The following is an 18,616-nucleotide window of genomic DNA, read 5'->3' on the forward strand; positions in this document are numbered from 1 at the left end:
GTGTGTGTGTGTGTGTGTGTGTGTGTGTGTGTGTGTGTGTGTGTGTTTGTGTAAGAGGGATGGCTGACAGACTACTATTGTACTCACTGTTTGGTAGGAAATTTTCTCCTAGTCACAAGTGTATACTTTATTTTACAATATTTCTTACATAACAGTATTTTTTGCATACCCATGTATGTAAAGGTACTCTGAACAGTCAAGTAAACAAAGCCAACAGGCAAGTTTGAAACATTTAGAATAACTACACCCTTAGCCCATGATGCCGCATTGGGTCTGCCTAGTGGTTTAATTCAACAACGGAAATGCCGGATGGAATTGGGTGCCAATAAAGCCATTCATTTTAAGACTTACACCTATGCTTTCCCTACTGTGACAAGACAAGGTGACTATTTAAAAAAAAATCCGTCTCACGTGTAAATTAATATTAATAATTTTTATCCGTTGAAAGATTTGGAAGATCGTCAGAGATTGTGTATATTTCTCATAAGTGTCATATGTAGGTGTAGGATGTTTGTTAAACTTTTAAATATATTCAAAGTATAAAACTTGTTGCCTTTGTAAGTGACTTACGTGTCGTTTCAGCGCCAATGTTGGCCTCCTCTGTAAATCTATAGTCACTCTGTGGGGGGCAGTACTGAGCTGTATTTTGTATCCGATAGCTTTGTCAGAAACCAGAAGTTTGTCACCAGCTCGCGACCGCTGCCATTTTGATCTTAGGAGAGAAGAACTGGGAAACTGCGTGCTCGTTGTGTAGCGGAATTATTAACATATACAGCATTTTACCATGGCCATGCAAGCAGCGAAACGTGCTAATGTAAGTTTGAGCAGGTCGGCTGGTGTATTCTTTTATGAATATAGCTAATGGTATCACCGTGGTTCGGCTAGTTAATAGCGTCAGCCAGCGTTAGCATTCGTTTAGCCAGTTAGCACGCAGGCTAGCTACAGTCTTAAATTGGTTTTAGATTTGTGGCTGCATCTACGCTTTTGTAAACATCTTAACATCAGTAAGGCGAAGTTGATAATGTGTTTGCTAAGTTTGCTTATTATCGTTTCAAGACAGTACTTAATCTAATCAAGGGTGGTGATATGGCCTCTGGAAAATTAGAATAATTCGTAATATGAATATGATAGCCAGGGAGATAAATCAAGGGAGTTAATGGTCATTTCAGAATCGAGTCAAATGACTAAAGAAAGCTGTAGCCGTTACTAAAGTGTAAGTAAGATGGTCTCTGAAGTTTCCATTAAAGTTTTCATTAAATTAGGAAACACTGAAAGTATGCTTTTTGTGTGACATGAATTGACATAAAGTTGAATCGCCCTAGCAGTGGTCGTGACGTCTGTTTGGTTGTTCAAGATTTATATTGATTCGTCATCGATTCCTTTCAGGTTTATTTCCTTACTTTATCTGCCTATGTTTAACTTGTCTGTTTTCTTGCAGATACGATTACCTCCTGAGGTGAACAGAATCCTGTACATAAGGAACCTTCCTTATAAAATCACAGCTGAGGAAATGTACGATATCTTTGGGAAATATGGACCAATACGTCAAATCAGAACGTAAGTGTTTATACCGTTTACGTTTCTGGAGGGTTTCCACAGCTCAAAATGGGCCAAATGACACACTTACAAACACTCCATTCATGTATGTAGAGATGTGAAGATGCTAGGCGGCAGTCCTTGCAGTTAAATGAAAGGAAACCAAAACGTGAATTCTAATCTCATACTTTACATTTTAGCCTCTGACAGTGACTAAAAAAATCATCAGATTGAGAACTACACATGATATTGCCACATATTTAAACAGGATTGTCTTTTCAATGTGTGTGATCAGCTTGGACCATGTATACATGCGGTGTTGTCAGATCCATACTAACAACTTCTGTATATTTGTGAGACTTTTTCAGTACCATTCAAAAGCTTAAATGGATACAAAAAAGGACTTTGGCCCTGAAAAAAACCCTTCCCATTGGGTTTTGGAGGTGCATGTTAACAGATATTGCTACATCACATCAGATGAACCTAGTACATTATTTAGCACACAAAGAAAAAGAAAACCTTAAACTGAAAAAATCTGTTGGTATAACAGGGAGACAACATGGAGGAAGTTCAAAATATTTCAGACTTAATCAGCCATACATATAGTCAAGTCAAAGCTTAATTTTAGTAGGTTTACATCAATGTAGAAAGGACTGTGGGAGATATACAACATAGTGCCCAAATTTTAGGAGTTAAAAAGTAATTGGACAGATACACATGAAGTCAAACAAAATCATCATATTTAATAGTCTATGGAGAATCCTTTGCAGCCAATGACTTTGCGAAGTCTTGGACCTAAAGACATCAGCAGACACTTTGTATCTTCCCTGGTGATGGTCTCCGAGAGCTTCAGGGCAGCCCCCCTCCGCTCTTGCTTGTTGTTGAGTCTGTCTGACTTTAGTCTAGACTTCACCAAGTGGAATGCTTCTCAGTCGGACTGAGATCAGGTGATTGACTCGGCCAGTCAATGGTATTCCACCTCTTCACCCTGAAAAGCTCCATGGTTACTTTGGCTGTATGTTTAGGTTTCTTTTCCTGCTGAATGATGAAAAGTTTTCCAATGACTTTTGATGCATTTTGACTGAATCTGAGCACACACAATCCTCCTGTATATGTCTACATTCATCCTGTTGCTTCCATCAGCAGTGAAATCATCAATAAATGCCAGTGTGCCAGTTCCATTGGCAGCCATACATGCCCAAGCCATAACAGAATCACCACCATGTTTGACAAATGAGGTGGTTGCTTTGGGTCTCAAGCTGTTCCTTTTTTTCTCAAACAGTTTCCTCATTCCATGATTTTTATAGAGGCTTATTTTTTTTCATCAGTCCATAGAACTTTGTTCCAGAACTAAACTAGTTTCTTTTTGTGTTTTTGTGTACCGCAGCCTGGCCTTTGTTTTTTTGAGGTTTACCAGTGGTTTGCATCTTGTAGTGAATCCTCTGAGGTTATGGTAATGAAGTCTACTCTTGATCGTTGCCAAGGAAAAATGTCCGTCCACCAACTTGTAGAGCATTATTGACTTGCTGTGCAGTCATAAAGGAGTTTTTCTTCACCATGCAAATGAAAACTCCATCTCAATCTAAATGGCAACTCTCAGTCAAACTCTGAGCAACGTGTGAGCATTTTTTTGCATTAACTTCTGTAAAAAAAACATCAGCTGCCCAAAAAACATTTAGTAGCCAAGTGTCCCATTATTTATGAACCCCTAAAATTTGGGCACTTTGTATTTGAAGGGCTATATCTCTCACAAAGTTTGTTCCATATTTATGTAAACCTACTCAAATTAAAGCTGAGACTTGCCACTTTGATGTAGGATCCATTTTTTTATTTGGAATTGAGCCAGAAGAACAATAATCTGTCCAAATACTTGCGGTCTTGACTGTATACATTCCTGGTTGAAATGATTGGAAACACTGGATTTTAAGTACAGAATTTAAAATATGTTTAGAAATAAATGCAAATTAACCAATTTTGAAAATCAGAATAGTTAATAAAATTTCCAAAATTACTGAATACCAACAACAACAAAAATATTTTCAAATAGTAAAATAAACAAGTCATAATTATGCTTGACATAATTATTGGCACCCTTTTGATAAATGATGAATGAATGATGGTTTTACTACATAAAAAGGGGCTGATTGTTTCCAGTTTCCTTTTCAAAATGGCGAAGACGAGAGCTTTCAGAGCATCAGAAATGTTATCAAAACATAAGAATTCCAAAGGTTACAAGGCAATGGCCAAAGATTTTTAAATCCCTATTTCAACAGTTCTTAATGTTATATAGAAGTTTCAGAGTCATAAGACACTTCCAGGATGTGGCACTAAGAAGAAACTAAATGAGAGAAGTCTGCAAAGGTTGGTGCTGATTGTGGAAAAAGCTCCACGCAAGATATCCAGAGCTTCAGGCTGACCTGGAGCAATAAGTAGGTCTCCATGGGCGAAGGCCAAGGAGGACACTAATGCACAAGGCACAAATAGGAAAGACTAATGTCTGCAAAAACTTTCATAGAAAAGCCACAGTTTTTCTTAGTTTATGTTGTATGGACAGATGAAACCAGTGCATCAGTTTTTTTAATAGGCAACGATATAAGGAAAAGTACACCCTACCTACAGTGAAAAATTATGGCGGTTCTACCATATTGTGGGGCTGCTTTGCTGCATCTGGTACTGGGGACACTGAAAGTATCGAACGAATGATGAAATCACAAGACTACCAAGGCATTTTAGAGTGAAACTGGAGATGTGCTACCCAGTGTGAGAAAACTAGGTTCGAGTTGAGGGTCTTGGGTTGACCCAAAGCACATATCCAGCAGGACAAAAGCATGGTTGAAAATGAAAAGATGGACTATTTTTAGACCAGCCAGCAATGAGTCCTGACCTAAATCCAGGTGAAATCCTTTAGAGAGAGCTGAAATCTGCCGTTGCAAAAATGACTCCTGCAAACTTAAACGAGCTTGCATGGATAGCAGTGGAAGAGTGGCAGAAACAACCACCAGACAGGTGCAAGAAACTTCTACATGGCTACAAGGAATGTTTAGAGGCTGCCATTTTTGCCAAAGGTTCTGCAACCAAATATTAGTGAGGGGTGCTAATAATTGTGTCTTGGATACATTTTGTGTATTATTTCACTATTATGAAAATTTAGTTTTTTTTAAATCTTTTGTTCAGTAACCTTGGAAATTTTATTTAAATATTTTTTAAAGTTGGTTAGTTTGCATTTATTTCTGAAGATATTCTAAATTCTGTACTTAAAATTCAGGGGTGCCAATAATTTTAAGCAGGACTGTATATACACTACCAGTAAAAAGTTTTACAACTCAATTTTTCCAGTTATTGAAAATTACAGTGTGATGTCTCAGTGCGCTCTAAATATCAAAGCTTAGCACAAATAAATAATAAAGAATTTAAGCAGGTGAACACACTTGTTGTTAATCACTGAAAAGGCCTGTTTTCTATGACCTACTTACCTACCCACCCAAATTTAAGGTTGTTCACTGGACTTGAACTTATTGGTCATCATTCTAAACTGCTTTGGATCCTTGGAAATGTCTTTACTGTTGTATATACACATAACTTTCTCCTGAACAGTTATAGGGCCCTGGTCATTATAGACTTTAAATTGCATACTGTGTGTTTTCTTTTTATTTTCTCTTCTTAGAGGGAACACACCTGAAACAAGAGGAACAGCCTATGTAGTGTATGAAGACATCTTTGATGCCAAGAACGCCTGTGACCACCTGTCAGGCTTCAATGTCTGCAACCGTTACCTGGTGGTTCTCTACTACAATGCAAACAGAGTATGTATGAACATTACAGTGTTTGTGTGTGGTTATGGTCAGGTCAAAGGGCACACATTGGAAATATGGTTTCAGTTGTTAGACAAATATATTATTTGGCAATGAAAAGATCATTGGTTTTAAATATTTAGAAAATATGAACACAATACCCTCATGCCATCATTCCAAATTTATTTTTTCTGTATAACCTTTGCAGGCTTTCCAGAAGATGGACACAAAGAAGAAAGAGGAGCAGCTGAAACTTCTAAAAGAGAAATATGGCATCAACACAGACCCTCCAAAGTAGCATTCTGGGGAAACTCCCTGCCCCCTCTCCCGCAATCCCGATTTTTTTTCTTTCTAATGCTGTACAGACTTCACATGTTCTATCAAGGCAATGAGTTGTTTTGCGCCAGTCACAAAGAATGCTGTTTCTCCAAAATCAATTGTCAGTCAGATTTTTAGGACTAAGACTAAGTATCTAAGTAACTAAGTTATGTTCTTATGAAAGTGATTGACAGATGTGACAAACTCTTCAGCAACAAATAAGTTTAACCAGTATTTAGATTGGTGAATGGTCAAAGTATTCTCCCAGGGTAATATGTTCAAATCTGCGAGGACAGATATCTTTATTGTATTTTTTCACTCCCATATTTGTACAAACTTGATTTAAAGCTAACCATAGCCTGCAATGTGTAATATGAATTTGGGTTGATCAGTAATGACTATGTTAAGTGTAAGGTTTCTGTAAAATAAATGTTCCTTTTTCTAAAAGCTCTAGTCTACTCCCTTTTACATACTGTAGATGTAATGTACTGGAAGTGCGATCCTTGGTGTGAACTCTTTAAGATCAATAGACAGAATGCATTTCCACATTTGCTCAGAGGTAAGGTGGCCGCCCAATTCTTAAGTTTGCCTGAATCTTTAAATGACGTGATGATGCAGTACCTGGGGTATGAAAAATAACACTGTCAATATGACTGTTTAAGAAAATAAATACACGAATCTTTCTCCCAACAGTACCATCTAGTGATTGGACAGGGACATTTCAGAAATATGTCCTCCTTTAAGCAGTAAAGCCTTTGCAGTACCAAGTATTGGAGGATAGTAACATGCATCTCTTGCACTGAGAAACGAGAGGGGGGAAAAAAATTTTTTTTTTTTTTCTCCATAGTTTAAAAGAATAAATTTAAGAGAGGCATGACACAAGACCACACGAAACAGGATGTTTATCAGCTCTATAGTCATCCTAGTGTTTTTAATGACCTTATGAAAGGTCCCTAGGAAAATGATACACAGGACAGTTTTTTACCTTGTTTAGTAAATTTCATGGCAGGGAGCTTTTAACATCACATGGCAACTAACAGCAAATCTTCAAAGACTGGGGTCAGTGGTGAAGAAAGTACTCAGATTCCCACCGTAATGTAAAAAGTACTTATCTACAAGTAAAAGCCCTGTATTGTTGTACTAAAGTAAAGGTACACTAGTATTATCAGCAAAATGTACTTACAGTATCAAAAGTAGAGCTGAAACAATTAATCACCTGGAAATTAATCAGCTTTTTTTAACATTAGCTGCAACATTATAAGCTCCAGCTTATCAGTTGTGACAATTTGCTTCTTTTTTGTCTCCTAGAGCATGGTAGTGGATATCCTTGGGGTTCGGACAGATGGGCAGATAAAACAAGATTTCTGAAAATGTAACCATGGGCTTTAAAAACCTTCTGAATGACATTTCCAGACCAATTAATAGATTAATTAAGAAAACAATTGGCTGACTCATTGCAGCTCTAATCAAGAAAAGTACTCATTACTCATTACAGAAAAATGCTTTCGTGTATGCTATATTATTATATTACTGTATTAATATAACTGACATAATGTTTGAGCAGCATTTCAATATTGTTACTGGTGAAGTCTGAACTAATTTCAACTGATTTATACTCATGGGTAGTTTAATCTATTAATGCAACATATTTTAATCACTGATCAAGTTTTATTTGTTTTATTTATTTATCTAAATCTATTGGTAATTAAGTGTCAAATATAGTGGAGCATTAGTTGACATTCCTTTGAAATGTAGGGGAGTAGAAATATAAAGTGACATAAAATAGAGATATTTAAGTAAAGTCAGTACCTCAAAGTTGTACTGTATATACACTATTTGAGTAAATGTACTTTCCACTGGGGGAGTGAATACATAAATGCTTGAAATAGTCAAAGTAATGGATAAACAGTTGAAAAAGTTAGCTAAACGTAAGAAGATTGTTGAAATAGATTGTTAAAAAGTAATGTAAAATGCAAACTTGACCAAAACAACCTAAACAGTGACATTTCAAGTGTATGAAAAATTATCGTTGACAGTATCTACTTTTTTGTTGTGTTACTTAACATGCACTTTAAAATGCATCGAAATGACCATGAATGACAGATATGGTATTTGAACTATTCAGGATGGGCAGGTATATCAGACTAAAAAGGCTGGGAACCATTGGCCTACATCTGACGTTGCTTGAAAATATGGTTTTTGGAGTTATCAGACCAGACAAGAACCCATAGAGTTCCTTTTATTAGATTAAGTCACAACACAGGGAGTAGTGCAACCATGTCGTCAGGGACACAATGCATGCTACAAAAGAATCCTTGTACCTGGTTGCCTTCGTTTCCATGTTGTATCTGGAAAGCAATAATAGTAATTACAGGTTTGTAATTAGAAATGTCTGGCCAAAGATGTTCATGTAAAGAAGTTCAGATTACAAACTTGACAGGGACAAGCAACACTGCTGAGAGATGACGATGGACTGGTATGCTAGTTCTTTAGTGAAATACTGTCTATTATGACATATCACATCTCCTTTACTCCACCTTCATTCAGGTTTGGAAAGTGTGTTTGGGCCGGATAAACTTATTTAAAGATACAAATGAGCTTAGAGGTTATTTCCAAATAATTTCTAGGAGATACCAGACTTCACTGAACTTCTCTACATTTAGTATACATCAGGACGTGTACAATGTGTGCAAGAAGGGAGTAAAAAAGTAGAAAAGATTGACTGATTGAGAGAAATACTTTGAAGGGTTGGGGAGGGTGAATTGTTCAACCAACTAAACACATGGCTTTACAGTAAGGGCTATCCTCTAGTAGTTACAGTGTATAACGCCATTCCCTGCTCCTCTCATCGCTTTAGCAATCATTAACTTCCACTGAAAAAGAAAAACAAGAAAGTTAAAATGCCGCACAGGCCTTATTTCTGCCTGTCTTTAACGCTCAGTCTAAAAAAACTCCTCTGGAATCAACATATTGATATGGAACCTGCAGGCTAATTGGAAAAAAATGGATGTGAAGGGGACACATAGGTTATAACAAAGTTTGATAACAATGCTCTCCAACTATAGATGAATACTTTTTCTTCTCTCTAATGTAATTTAACTCCAGTTAAGGAAAGTTTCATTCTTTCTCCAGGGAATCCTGATTTAAATGTTTGAACACACAGTTTAGCTCTTTTTTTTAAATTCTCTGATACTGTTTCAAAATGAGTGACTCCTCCACATTCAACATCTCCTCATTTTCAATGAGATAGTGAGTTTAAATGCAGCGGCAGGGATTTATTTCTTAGCAACATATACTACAGCTAATCTACAAGGAAACATGCTGCCACAGTTAAAGAAAATGTCTCGATAGATCACAAAAATTACATCCCATATGACGATACTTGTAAAAGGACCTACTGCATTATGATTTTTTTTCCTCCCTATTCAAGAAGAATCTTTTCTCACGTTTCCCCCCCAAGTGTGACCGTGCTGCTTGGATAAGGCTTTCTGTCTTCGATTACAGGATGCAAAATGAGGAAATTTTAATGCAGAACCTAAAGGCATGCAAATTAAGTACATTTACATCTTTTTTAACTGACAGTACAAGCATGTTTTGGAAGGAAAAATTGGACAAATGCTAATCCATCTCTTCTAGGGCTAATATTCGAGACGATGGATAGAGTGTCTTATTGGAGGCAGATACATTATCATAGGATTTTGGTTTGGTTGACATTACTCAGTATTATGAAACACATACAGCTAGCGTCAGTAAACTCGGAACATTAAATAGATTAGCGGCAAATTCAACATAGGACATCACTGATGCGCAAGCTCCAGTCGAAGCAACTGTATGGAAAATACTTTGCACACTTCACATTTTGGCAATTGATCTTTAAATAATTTAAATATATATTCATATTTATACATCTATATATATTATTTGTGCGAGGTTTTAATATTGGGTGTGCATGTGTGTGTACTGTTAGTGTATCTGTCTGTGGGGTAAGTGTGCAAATGCACTCTCGCACCCGCACACTCTTGTATGTTGTGGTTAGATCTTTTTCTAGCAAATAACATTCTCATGCACACGAGTGTTTCAAACACAAGAAGCAGATCCTTTGAAAGGTAGTCCAAGCATATATTTTTTCAGTGGAAATAGCTGCAAACTGAATGGAACATGAAATTCTTTCTGTGCAGTCCGTGGCGGCTGGTGGAGTGCTCCGCTTGCCCTCCGGCCTATTTCTGAAGGTCACACTGCAGCAGTAATACGATGGACGGGTCGCTCTTGGCTGCCTCTTTGAACTCCTCCAGCGTGATCTGGTCATCGTTGTTCTTATCCATCTTGGAGAATATCTTGTCCACCCTCTGCTCGGGCGTCAGGCCGTCCTCATTCATTTTCATCATGATCACTGTGCCCACCATCTTGTAGATCGCCTGCAGGGGGGAGAAAGCCTCTTAATGCATTCCCTCACATGACAAAACAAAATGGGAACTATTAATCTCTGAACGTTTCTCCTTGACAAGCATGAAAAAGATTTATTCTGTATTTATAGTGTGTAGAGATACGTCAAATCAGTTTGGGGCTTCACTGCTCAAACGCTGAATATACATAAGGTAATAATGTTTTTTTTAATCAATTATATCCATCTGCATGTATGGATATTCTGTCTGTACAGCCTTTATTTAATAATTCAGGTTGCAAAAATAATTTAGTAGCTTAAATGTTTTAAATACATCGCACATCAAAATACACTTTCTACTAAAGGCACAGTGATTTCAGTTTCACATGTGAGTGAGTAGAAATGAAGGTGGTAGACAAGTAAATTTTATTGCTAAACAAAAAATCTCTCCTCTCTCTGACTATAATACTATCCATGAGACGGGTCAAAAGGGGGAACGACAGATCATGAATATAAAAATCTGTCTGACATGGATCCATTTCCAGTTCACGCGAGGGTCTAGGTGTAAGGAATTATTAAATAAGGGAACTGGGATGAACCCACAGAGTGAGGGACAGGGAGGTTTATGACTTCCATGAGCAATATAAATGTTCCCCCACTTCTGGATGAGTCTGCTGTTAACATGCACTTTTGCCTCTTGTTGCTTGTTTCATATAATTTTTGTTTATGAATTTTGGTTTGGTTGACATTATTCAGTATTATGAAACACATACAGCTAGTGTCAGTAAACTCTGAACATTAAATAGAGTAGCGGCAAATTCAACATAGCACATCACTGATGCGCAAGCTCCAGCCGAAGCAACTGTATGGAAAATACTTTGCACACTTCACATTTTGGCAATTGATCTTTAAATAATTTAAATATATATTCATATTTATATATCTATATATATTATTTGTGCGAGGTTTTAATATTGGGTGTGCATGTGTGTGTACTGTTAGTGTATCTGTCTGTGGGGTAAGTGTGCAAATGCACTCTCGCACCCGCACACTCTTGTATGTTGTGGTTAGATCTTTTTCTAGCAAATAACATTCTCATGCACACGAGTGTTTCAAACACAAGAAGCAGATCCTTTAAAAGGTAGTCCAAGCATATATTTTTTCAGTGGAAATAGCTGCAAACTGAATGGAACATGAAATTCTTTCTGTGCAGTCCGTGGCGGCTGGCGGAGTGCTCCGCTTGCCCTCCGGCCTATTTCTGAAGGTCACACTGTATTTATTCTGTATTTATAGTGTGTACAGATACGTCCAATCAGTTTGGGGCTTCACTGCTCAAACGCTGAATAAACATAAGGTAATAGTGGGTTTTTTTTATCAATTATATCCATCTGCATGTATGGATATTCTGTCTGTACAGCCTTTATTTAATAATCCAGGTTGCAAAAATAATTTAGTAGCTTAAATGTTTTAAATATATCGCACATCAAAATACACTTTCTACTAAAGGCACAGTGATTTCAGTTTCACATGTGAGTGAATAGAAATGAAGGTGGTAGACAAGTAAATTTTATTGCTAAACAAAAAATCTCTCCTCTCTCTGACTATAATACTATCCATGAGACGGGTCAAAAGGGGAAACGACAGATCATGAACATAAAAATCTGTCTGACATGGATCCATTTCCAGTTCACGCGAGGGTCTAGGTGTAAGGAATGATTAAATAAGGGAACTTTTGTTTATGAATAATTATGGTCTTGTTCAGCCCTGCAGGCTCACCCTTCTGCTGTATAACCTACTAAGTACAAAAAAATCAAAAATGCTGCATCCTTGTGACTCAGCGGGTTGTAGTATCACACACTTTCCCACTATAGCCACCTAACACAGCAGGGAAGTTTAAAACATAATATTTAATGTTAGAAATGTAAAAACTATGGCCAATAAATGTGTAACTGTCAGCAATTCAAACTTGAAATATTAAGATAAATAATAACTGGTGCTTTTAACTGAAATGTATGGATTTTACTACAAACTGAGTGAGAAAATATTTTAAAATCCTGAATCTATTTTAATTATCTTCCTTAGAAAGATGTAACATGAGTGAAATCAGTACAGTATTTTTTGCTGTGTTACCTCGATGATCTCCAGCATTTCCACTCGTGTGATCTTGCCATCTCCGTCCAGGTCGTACATGTTGAAGGCCCAGTTGAGTTTCTGCTCAAAGCTGCCTCGTGATGTGATTGATAAAGCACAGATGAACTCTCTGAAGTCGATGGTGCCGTCACCATTTTTGTCGAAGGTCCTGAAGGCGTGCTGGGCGAACTTGGATGCGTCACCGTAAGGGAAGAACTGGAATCAAAAAGAAAAAGGTAAATTTAGGAAACTTGCCTTTTTAAGTGTTACTTTCTTGATGTGTAACGTGTTCTTTATAGTTCTTTGCTAGTAGTTTCGGGTTGATTTAAGTTTGATTCTCTCACTTATGCAAACACCAACCAAAGGGAACATCAGTATTCAGTAAGAACGTAGTGTCAAAATAAGCACGTAACTTGCAATCACTTTTTATGCAATCTGTTAGGGCATAAACAGATTGACTGGGGACTTATGTAATAATTAGTGAGGCCATGGTCAGATTTTGCCTGATCATGTGTAGATTGTAATAAAATGTCAGATTATAGCAAGTTTTCTCTGCTGCTGAACGTTGTTTCTTACTGGTAGCAGGTGATGGTGATGGTCATGGTCAAGAGCTTCAGCCATCGTTGAGTTTACAAGAGCTTAGAATACATAGAATGCTATTTCTTCATCCTCTCATGATGGAATGAGACGCTACAGTGATTTGCTATTGGAAAGTGATGAGACGGGCCGGCTGGGTTGGGGCTAGCTGGTTAGCATGCTAACTTCAGTAGAAGAAAAAAAGTGATGGAAATAGGAGCAAAACAAGAGTTAACATTGGCGTTGTTTTCCTGGAGACATCTCTAGGCGAGTAAAGGACGGAAGTTTGAATTCTGAACTTGCAATGTTTCTTCTAGACTGTTAAGTAAACAGAACAGCTGTTAATGCTAATGTTGGCTATGTAGAAATATCAAAAACTTACATATAGACCCTTTAAAGAAAACAGATGGAGTTATTTGAGAACAAAATGACAAAGAATTATCTGCATTTAAAATCAATGGACATTCATTATCTGCCGTAATTTTGTGAACTTTTCCTATTATATGAGAATATTTCCTATTCTCATCCAGTGCTGGTGAATGTTCATGTAACTGTCCATATTATCAGGTGTCTTAAAAATTTCTTTTTCTTGTCTTATAGTTAGTTACTTTGGGAGACCTGCCACCTCAAACCATCTAGAGCCCGCTATCTTTCCTGAGAGATACATATGAAATTCTAAAATAGGCAACAACAACTACATTGTAGTCTTTATTGACCCCTGAAGGGAAATTGCCTTTTTCCCTTAGGCCCTACAAAAGAAGGTCACTGTCACCAACACACAGCAGCCAGGAGTTGGTAGAGCCATTTATTTGTTCTAAGAGACTTTCACACAGTAAATGCGTCCTGACACATGAGACTTGAATACGTGTTCTCCAGTTATAGGACCTTCTCTCTCACAACTTCACTTTGCAGTACTTTCCTGCTGTGTCTGTGCGCAAATCTTAACTGTATATCACTTATAAACTGTATGAATGTTTTCTGAAACTTAGCAGATACATGAGTGTCACCTTGAGGCTAAATAAATTCATCAAATTCAGCTTTAATGGGTCCTGTAGGTGTTATCAGCTCACAATCTCACTGAGTTACTATCAAATTTAATTGAGGTCATCAAAATTAATTTTGATGAAATGTAATAGCTTGGTAACCCCTTAATTCCATCTATTATCATCATCAGGTCGAATTGTGATTTGTCCAATACTTTGGTGACTTTTACATCAGCCTCAGCCGCAATTTGTGTTTGCTGCTAATTAGTTAATGTTAGTATGCTAACACACTAAACTAAGATGGTGAACATGGTAAACATCCCCTGCAAAACATCATCATGTTACCATGCTGACAGTAGCTTTTAGCTCAAAGCATCACAGTTCCTCAGAGCTGCTAGCAAAGCTACAGACTCTTAAGTCTTGTTCAATTTATTTTGAATTCAAGTCAGGTTCACAAGATTTTGCCAAATATATCAAATACCCATGATAAAATACATTTTCCTTTTGATGTAATTCTACCATCCAATACCAGGTCTGAAAAGGTGTGAGGGAGGTGATGTGGGAGAGATGTTTAAGGGAAGGGGGGGGGGTTAGAAAGCCACTCTTTGTGGCGGCTCTTCGACAGTCTGGCAAGTTATGAAACACTTTGTTATGCAAAAATGGAAAGAAGAAAGAAGGAAGAAAGTGGGGCAAGGTGATAAGACTGTGAAATTCCTCCATCTGAGTTACTTTGCCTTCATCTTTCCTGTCTCTGTCACATGCATTGTCAGACATCACAGGAATAGATGGAGAACACATGGAAAAAGCAACCATCGAGGATCAAAAACAAAACCTTCACTAGAAGGCACACAATTACCGTTTAACAATCAAAGTCACCCAGGCAGCACTTGAAGTTCTTATTTTTTCAACTTTACAGATACAGATATTAGGCCGTTAAAATTTTCATTTAGTCTTATTCCTCTCCTGATTTAGCTACCGTTTGCTGGTATGGCTGTTTGATATGGCTGTTTGGAGCCATCAAAGGACAGGCTGAATGCCAGACTGTTTCTGTCCACTCAGGATAGAGCCAGGCGCATGGGAACAGCTGGCTTAATGAAGGCTAATGTTGCTGTATTTGTGTGGCGAGACCTGTTCTGTCAAAGAGACACCCTACCCCGACACCCAACATCCACACACAACCCAAAACATGCTGCTGTTAATTGGAACATTAAAGCCTTCATAATCGGCCTGCAAGCTGGCACTGGTGCTGATCCAATAACTAGGAGAGGGAAAGCCAGAGAGAGGGTGAAAAAAGGAATGGGGAGAGAGAGGACAGAAAGAGAGGAAAAGAAAGAGTAGGAGAGAAACAGTCACACTTAAAAGAGGCCATTTCACACTAACAGAACAGTAACTGATTGCCAGATCACAGAACAGATGAATATTAAGGCTAAAACACTGAAAAAGCACAAAGTAATGATTCAACAGAAATCGTAAAATGAGAAGCTCATCAGTAACAAGCGACAAACAACTTGTGTTTGGTCTGAAAATAACTTAAGAGTAAATTTAAAGCACTGTTCGATCCAGATTTGTGTTTAGTTTTTTGGCCTGTGCTGCCAGCTCTTTAGATAACAGTTAAGATGGACAGACATCGTGAAGCATAAAGTGATGAGCCCACAAGGGTCAGGATTTAAATGCGATGAAGATTTATTTAGTATATGCACATTCTGTTGCAGTTTGGCAGCTGCAAGTAACTGGATTACCGTTATCTGAGTACTAAAAATGAATTTAAAAAATTGCAAATTTAAGTGTTTATGAGTTAAACTGATGTGAAAAAACTTACAATAAGCACTTTTAAGATCTTTTTGGCTCTACACAGCATTCTGATACTTGTAGTTTGAGGTCATCTCCCTACACACTGAGACACCTTGTTGTCATAAAGCAGTATCAGTCAGTTTTACACACTCTTTGGACCATTAACTAGTAATTACTTTCACTTTCAGTGGCTCTATTGATTCTTTTATCATTTAATTGATTCATTATTTTGTTTACAAAATGTTAATGTCACTAACAAAATCCCTGAAGTTCTAAATTAAGGTCCACATAAGAGCTTTTTCCTGAGAATTCAACCACATCTCACAGATTTCCTAATGATAATATACAGTATATTACAGGACATAATATATGACAGATAAGCAAAATCTTTCCATTGAGGAGGACTGCATGGTGCAGCTGAAAGCTCTGGAAAAAGATAGTGGGTGGACCTTGAGACAAGACTTTTGTCAAATTTCTGTTTCCAAGGTGAATAAAACATTTACTTTCAAGCTAAACTCAAAATTCTTTATTACATAATGACAGAGAAGCAAGCTACTCTTACCATTTTAAAAGCTGCAGTCAGAAACATTACATTGCATTATTACATTATATTATTGATGTACTAATCCATAACATTCCAGTCATGATTGATATGTATTGAACAATAGGTGGTGCAAACACATCTTGAGCATCTTGTTTTTTATAATCATGTACCTACATTACACTCCAGTGGCCATAATGTTTAACTACAGCACCATCTATAATAAAAGTCTTATTGAGAATATTTCCACAGTATTACTATACGGATGAGTGATCATTCATGCACTCACTGTCCCATAATATCTTTCCTGGACCACTGCCATGATGATGCCATGCTCTTTCATGTGTTCTTCTATTTTCCACTGATTGAGTCTGAGTCTGATTCCAAATCTATCCATCTCCATATCTTCCTCCTTGCTGCTTCCCGAGTCCAGAGAGTCATGCTAAAGACATGAATGCACACACACACACACAGGACATACTGTACAGACTTTTGGGAGCCTCAAAGCTTATTTGTGCTCAGGTTCCCTCTCCCTAAGCAATGTAGATAAATGTTATCATTACCTGAATGACTAGTGCATAGAAAAACGAATCCTTCGCTGTTAACTGCTCATTGACCACCAAAACTGAAACATCAGAGAATAGAATAAAACACAATACAATAGAATAGATCTGAGTTAAGCATCTTATATGAATTTATGTTCTAATATCTCCGCTCAGCTTTCATGGAGCCCACAAGGTCATATCTCCTTGCTTTAGGGTCTTACAGGATACTCCACACCAACTCTGTTGGTACCAACATTATGTAGCAGGTTTTCCATTGCCTATTCATCTCCCCACTATACAAGCACAGGTTTAGAGTTCAGTCTGAGACTATAATTTGCCCTTCAAAGCACCTGATGTCTGCATTTTCCGGTTAGCCAAACACTCAAAAATTAGGCTTCCGCTATGACTTGTTTCTAAAGGTTTTTGTTACTCCACTGTGGCACCAGAGGGCTACGTAAATAATGCCTTGTGTTTCATGCATCTCTTTGCTAACATTGCTAATGCAGTCAAGCCTGTTTGTAGAACCAAACTAGCAGGACCTCGGCTTGACAGGACTGGCTGTCTTTGCATATGGCTGTTTACATTGCTTCATCAAAGCATTGCTTAGATGCTACTTCACTGACCAGAATGCAATGGCTTGAGAGCAAGAGAGCAAGGATACTGGGGTATTTACAGTGTGTGTGTGTTTTTGTGTGTGTGTGTGTGTGTGTGTGTGTGTGTGTGTGTGTGTGTGTGTGTGTGTGTGCGTGTGTGTACATGAGTGCCTGTGTGTGCTGTTACATAAACCCACAGTGACATGCCAGGCAGCTACAAAACCTCAGGCTGTGCACTGCTGTAGCTGCTACTGCGTCCAAGCCTCCAGGGTCTGCAAAGATACAAAACACACACGCACTCGCACTCGCACACGCACACACACACACACACACACACACACACACACACACACACACACACACACACACACACACACACAAACACACTCTCTCAATCCCCTCTGCTCTGTAAAATACAATTTTAATCATCCTCTTGTTACTCTCAGATAAGTGTCTGCTGTATCAGTGTCACCAAAAGCTGACTGGAGTATGTTACACAGCATGTTAAAGTTATATAATTCTTAAGATTTTCATGAAATCAGAACCCTCTTTTGATACTACTTGCCTCACTATATAGTAGTTTTTATTGGTTGTATTGGAGTACGCCATTCCTCGATCCAAATTCCCTCCCTATGCATGAGGGATGCAGAGGAAATAAGGCATGCACTTAATCTAGTGTTACTGTTTGTAATTTTACCTAATCAATATCAGCCTCACTGTTTACTGTCACTCTCTTCATGGTGCAGTCAGACTGAAATTCTCTTCCCATTAATTTCTGTGTGGAACAGGACACATTCGCTTCTTGCCACGAATTGACCTGTCTCCTTCGTTTTGCTCCAGAGTTCAATCTGACTGAATTCTGACATGCAGAATCACAAGGTTCTCCCATGTCCAGCTGGTTTGAGAGAGAGGTGAAAGAATACAAGAACCATAGAAGAAAGGATGATCCCTAGCTGCAGTAAATGCAAGGAAAGTGACACAGCTTATGGGAGTAAAATGTCTGATAAACTACTGTATAATTTACAATTTTGCAGATTGCTGTTGTTAGCCTGCTAGCCATGCAAGCTCCTGCAGATTATGTTTATAACCCTACCCACACTATTTTCTGTCCCCCCTGCTTGTGGCCATTCCACACAAATAAATTTTGCCAGACAAATTTTGGTCCTACTGGGACCGTATCAGTTACGTTAAGTAACTGCTAATGCAAACCCAATATTTCCTACTGCTGCTGCTTCAAATTAAAAGCACTCACTGCTTCCCATTCAAAGCTTAAATGGCTAAACACTGGGTGGCTTTCATTGTGAAGTAGTCACAGGAAAGGCAAAGTGTTGTCACAGCAATTACAGCTGACCATGAATATTCATCAAAAATGTTTTTTTGCACTTCTTGTCTGCAGATGTCTTTTAAAATTGCAAAGGAACAAGATGGAGC

General features: G+C 37.8%; 2 protein-coding genes across 4 annotated transcripts in view; one reads left to right on the forward strand and one right to left on the reverse strand.

The window, feature by feature from the left end:
- The first annotated feature begins 629 nt into the window (after positions 1-629).
- On the forward strand, positions 630-6,092 carry sf3b6 (splicing factor 3b, subunit 6). The gene is made up of 4 exons (XM_040124457.1): positions 630-814; positions 1,439-1,557; positions 5,201-5,339; positions 5,536-6,092. The coding sequence occupies exons 1-4, from the start codon at positions 785-787 to the stop codon at positions 5,623-5,625; spliced, it is 378 nt and encodes a 125-aa protein (XP_039980391.1). The 5' UTR covers positions 630-784; the 3' UTR covers positions 5,626-6,092.
- A 2,845-nt stretch (positions 6,093-8,937) lies between these two features.
- vsnl1a (visinin-like 1a) overlaps positions 8,938-18,616 on the reverse strand; it is a 31,294-nt gene continuing 21,615 nt past the window's right edge. The window contains exons 2-5 of one of the 3 annotated variants that reach the window (XM_040124470.1): positions 16,611-16,672; positions 16,337-16,489; positions 12,157-12,372; positions 8,938-10,060 (exon numbers count right to left, since the gene is read on the reverse strand). In XM_040124470.1, the coding sequence (XP_039980404.1) occupies positions 9,863-10,060; positions 12,157-12,372; positions 16,337-16,489; positions 16,611-16,672 (629 nt within the window). In that variant the 3' untranslated portion in view covers positions 8,938-9,862. The remainder of the gene's footprint in view (positions 10,061-12,156; positions 12,373-16,336; positions 16,490-16,610; positions 16,673-18,616) is intronic. The other 2 variants (XM_040124472.1, XM_040124471.1) reach the window with 2 other exon arrangements.

The sequence above is a fragment of the Xiphias gladius genome, chromosome 4 (assembly GCF_016859285.1).
Source record: "Xiphias gladius isolate SHS-SW01 ecotype Sanya breed wild chromosome 4, ASM1685928v1, whole genome shotgun sequence".
Lineage (NCBI taxonomy): Eukaryota > Metazoa > Chordata > Actinopteri > Istiophoriformes > Xiphiidae > Xiphias > Xiphias gladius.

What these genes read in the sequence shown, in the direction of transcription:
- sf3b6 (XM_040124457.1), top strand. Translation starts at nt 785, where the DNA reads ATGGCCATGCAAGCAGCGAAACGTGCTAAT. An exon ending in AAGCAGCGAAACGTGCTAAT is followed by an intron (nt 815 to 1,438) that starts GTAAGTTTGAGC and finishes GTTTTCTTGCAG; the next exon opens with ATACGATTACCTCCTGAGGT. An exon ending in TCTACTACAATGCAAACAGA is followed by an intron (nt 5,340 to 5,535) that starts GTATGTATGAAC and finishes TAACCTTTGCAG; the next exon opens with GCTTTCCAGAAGATGGACAC.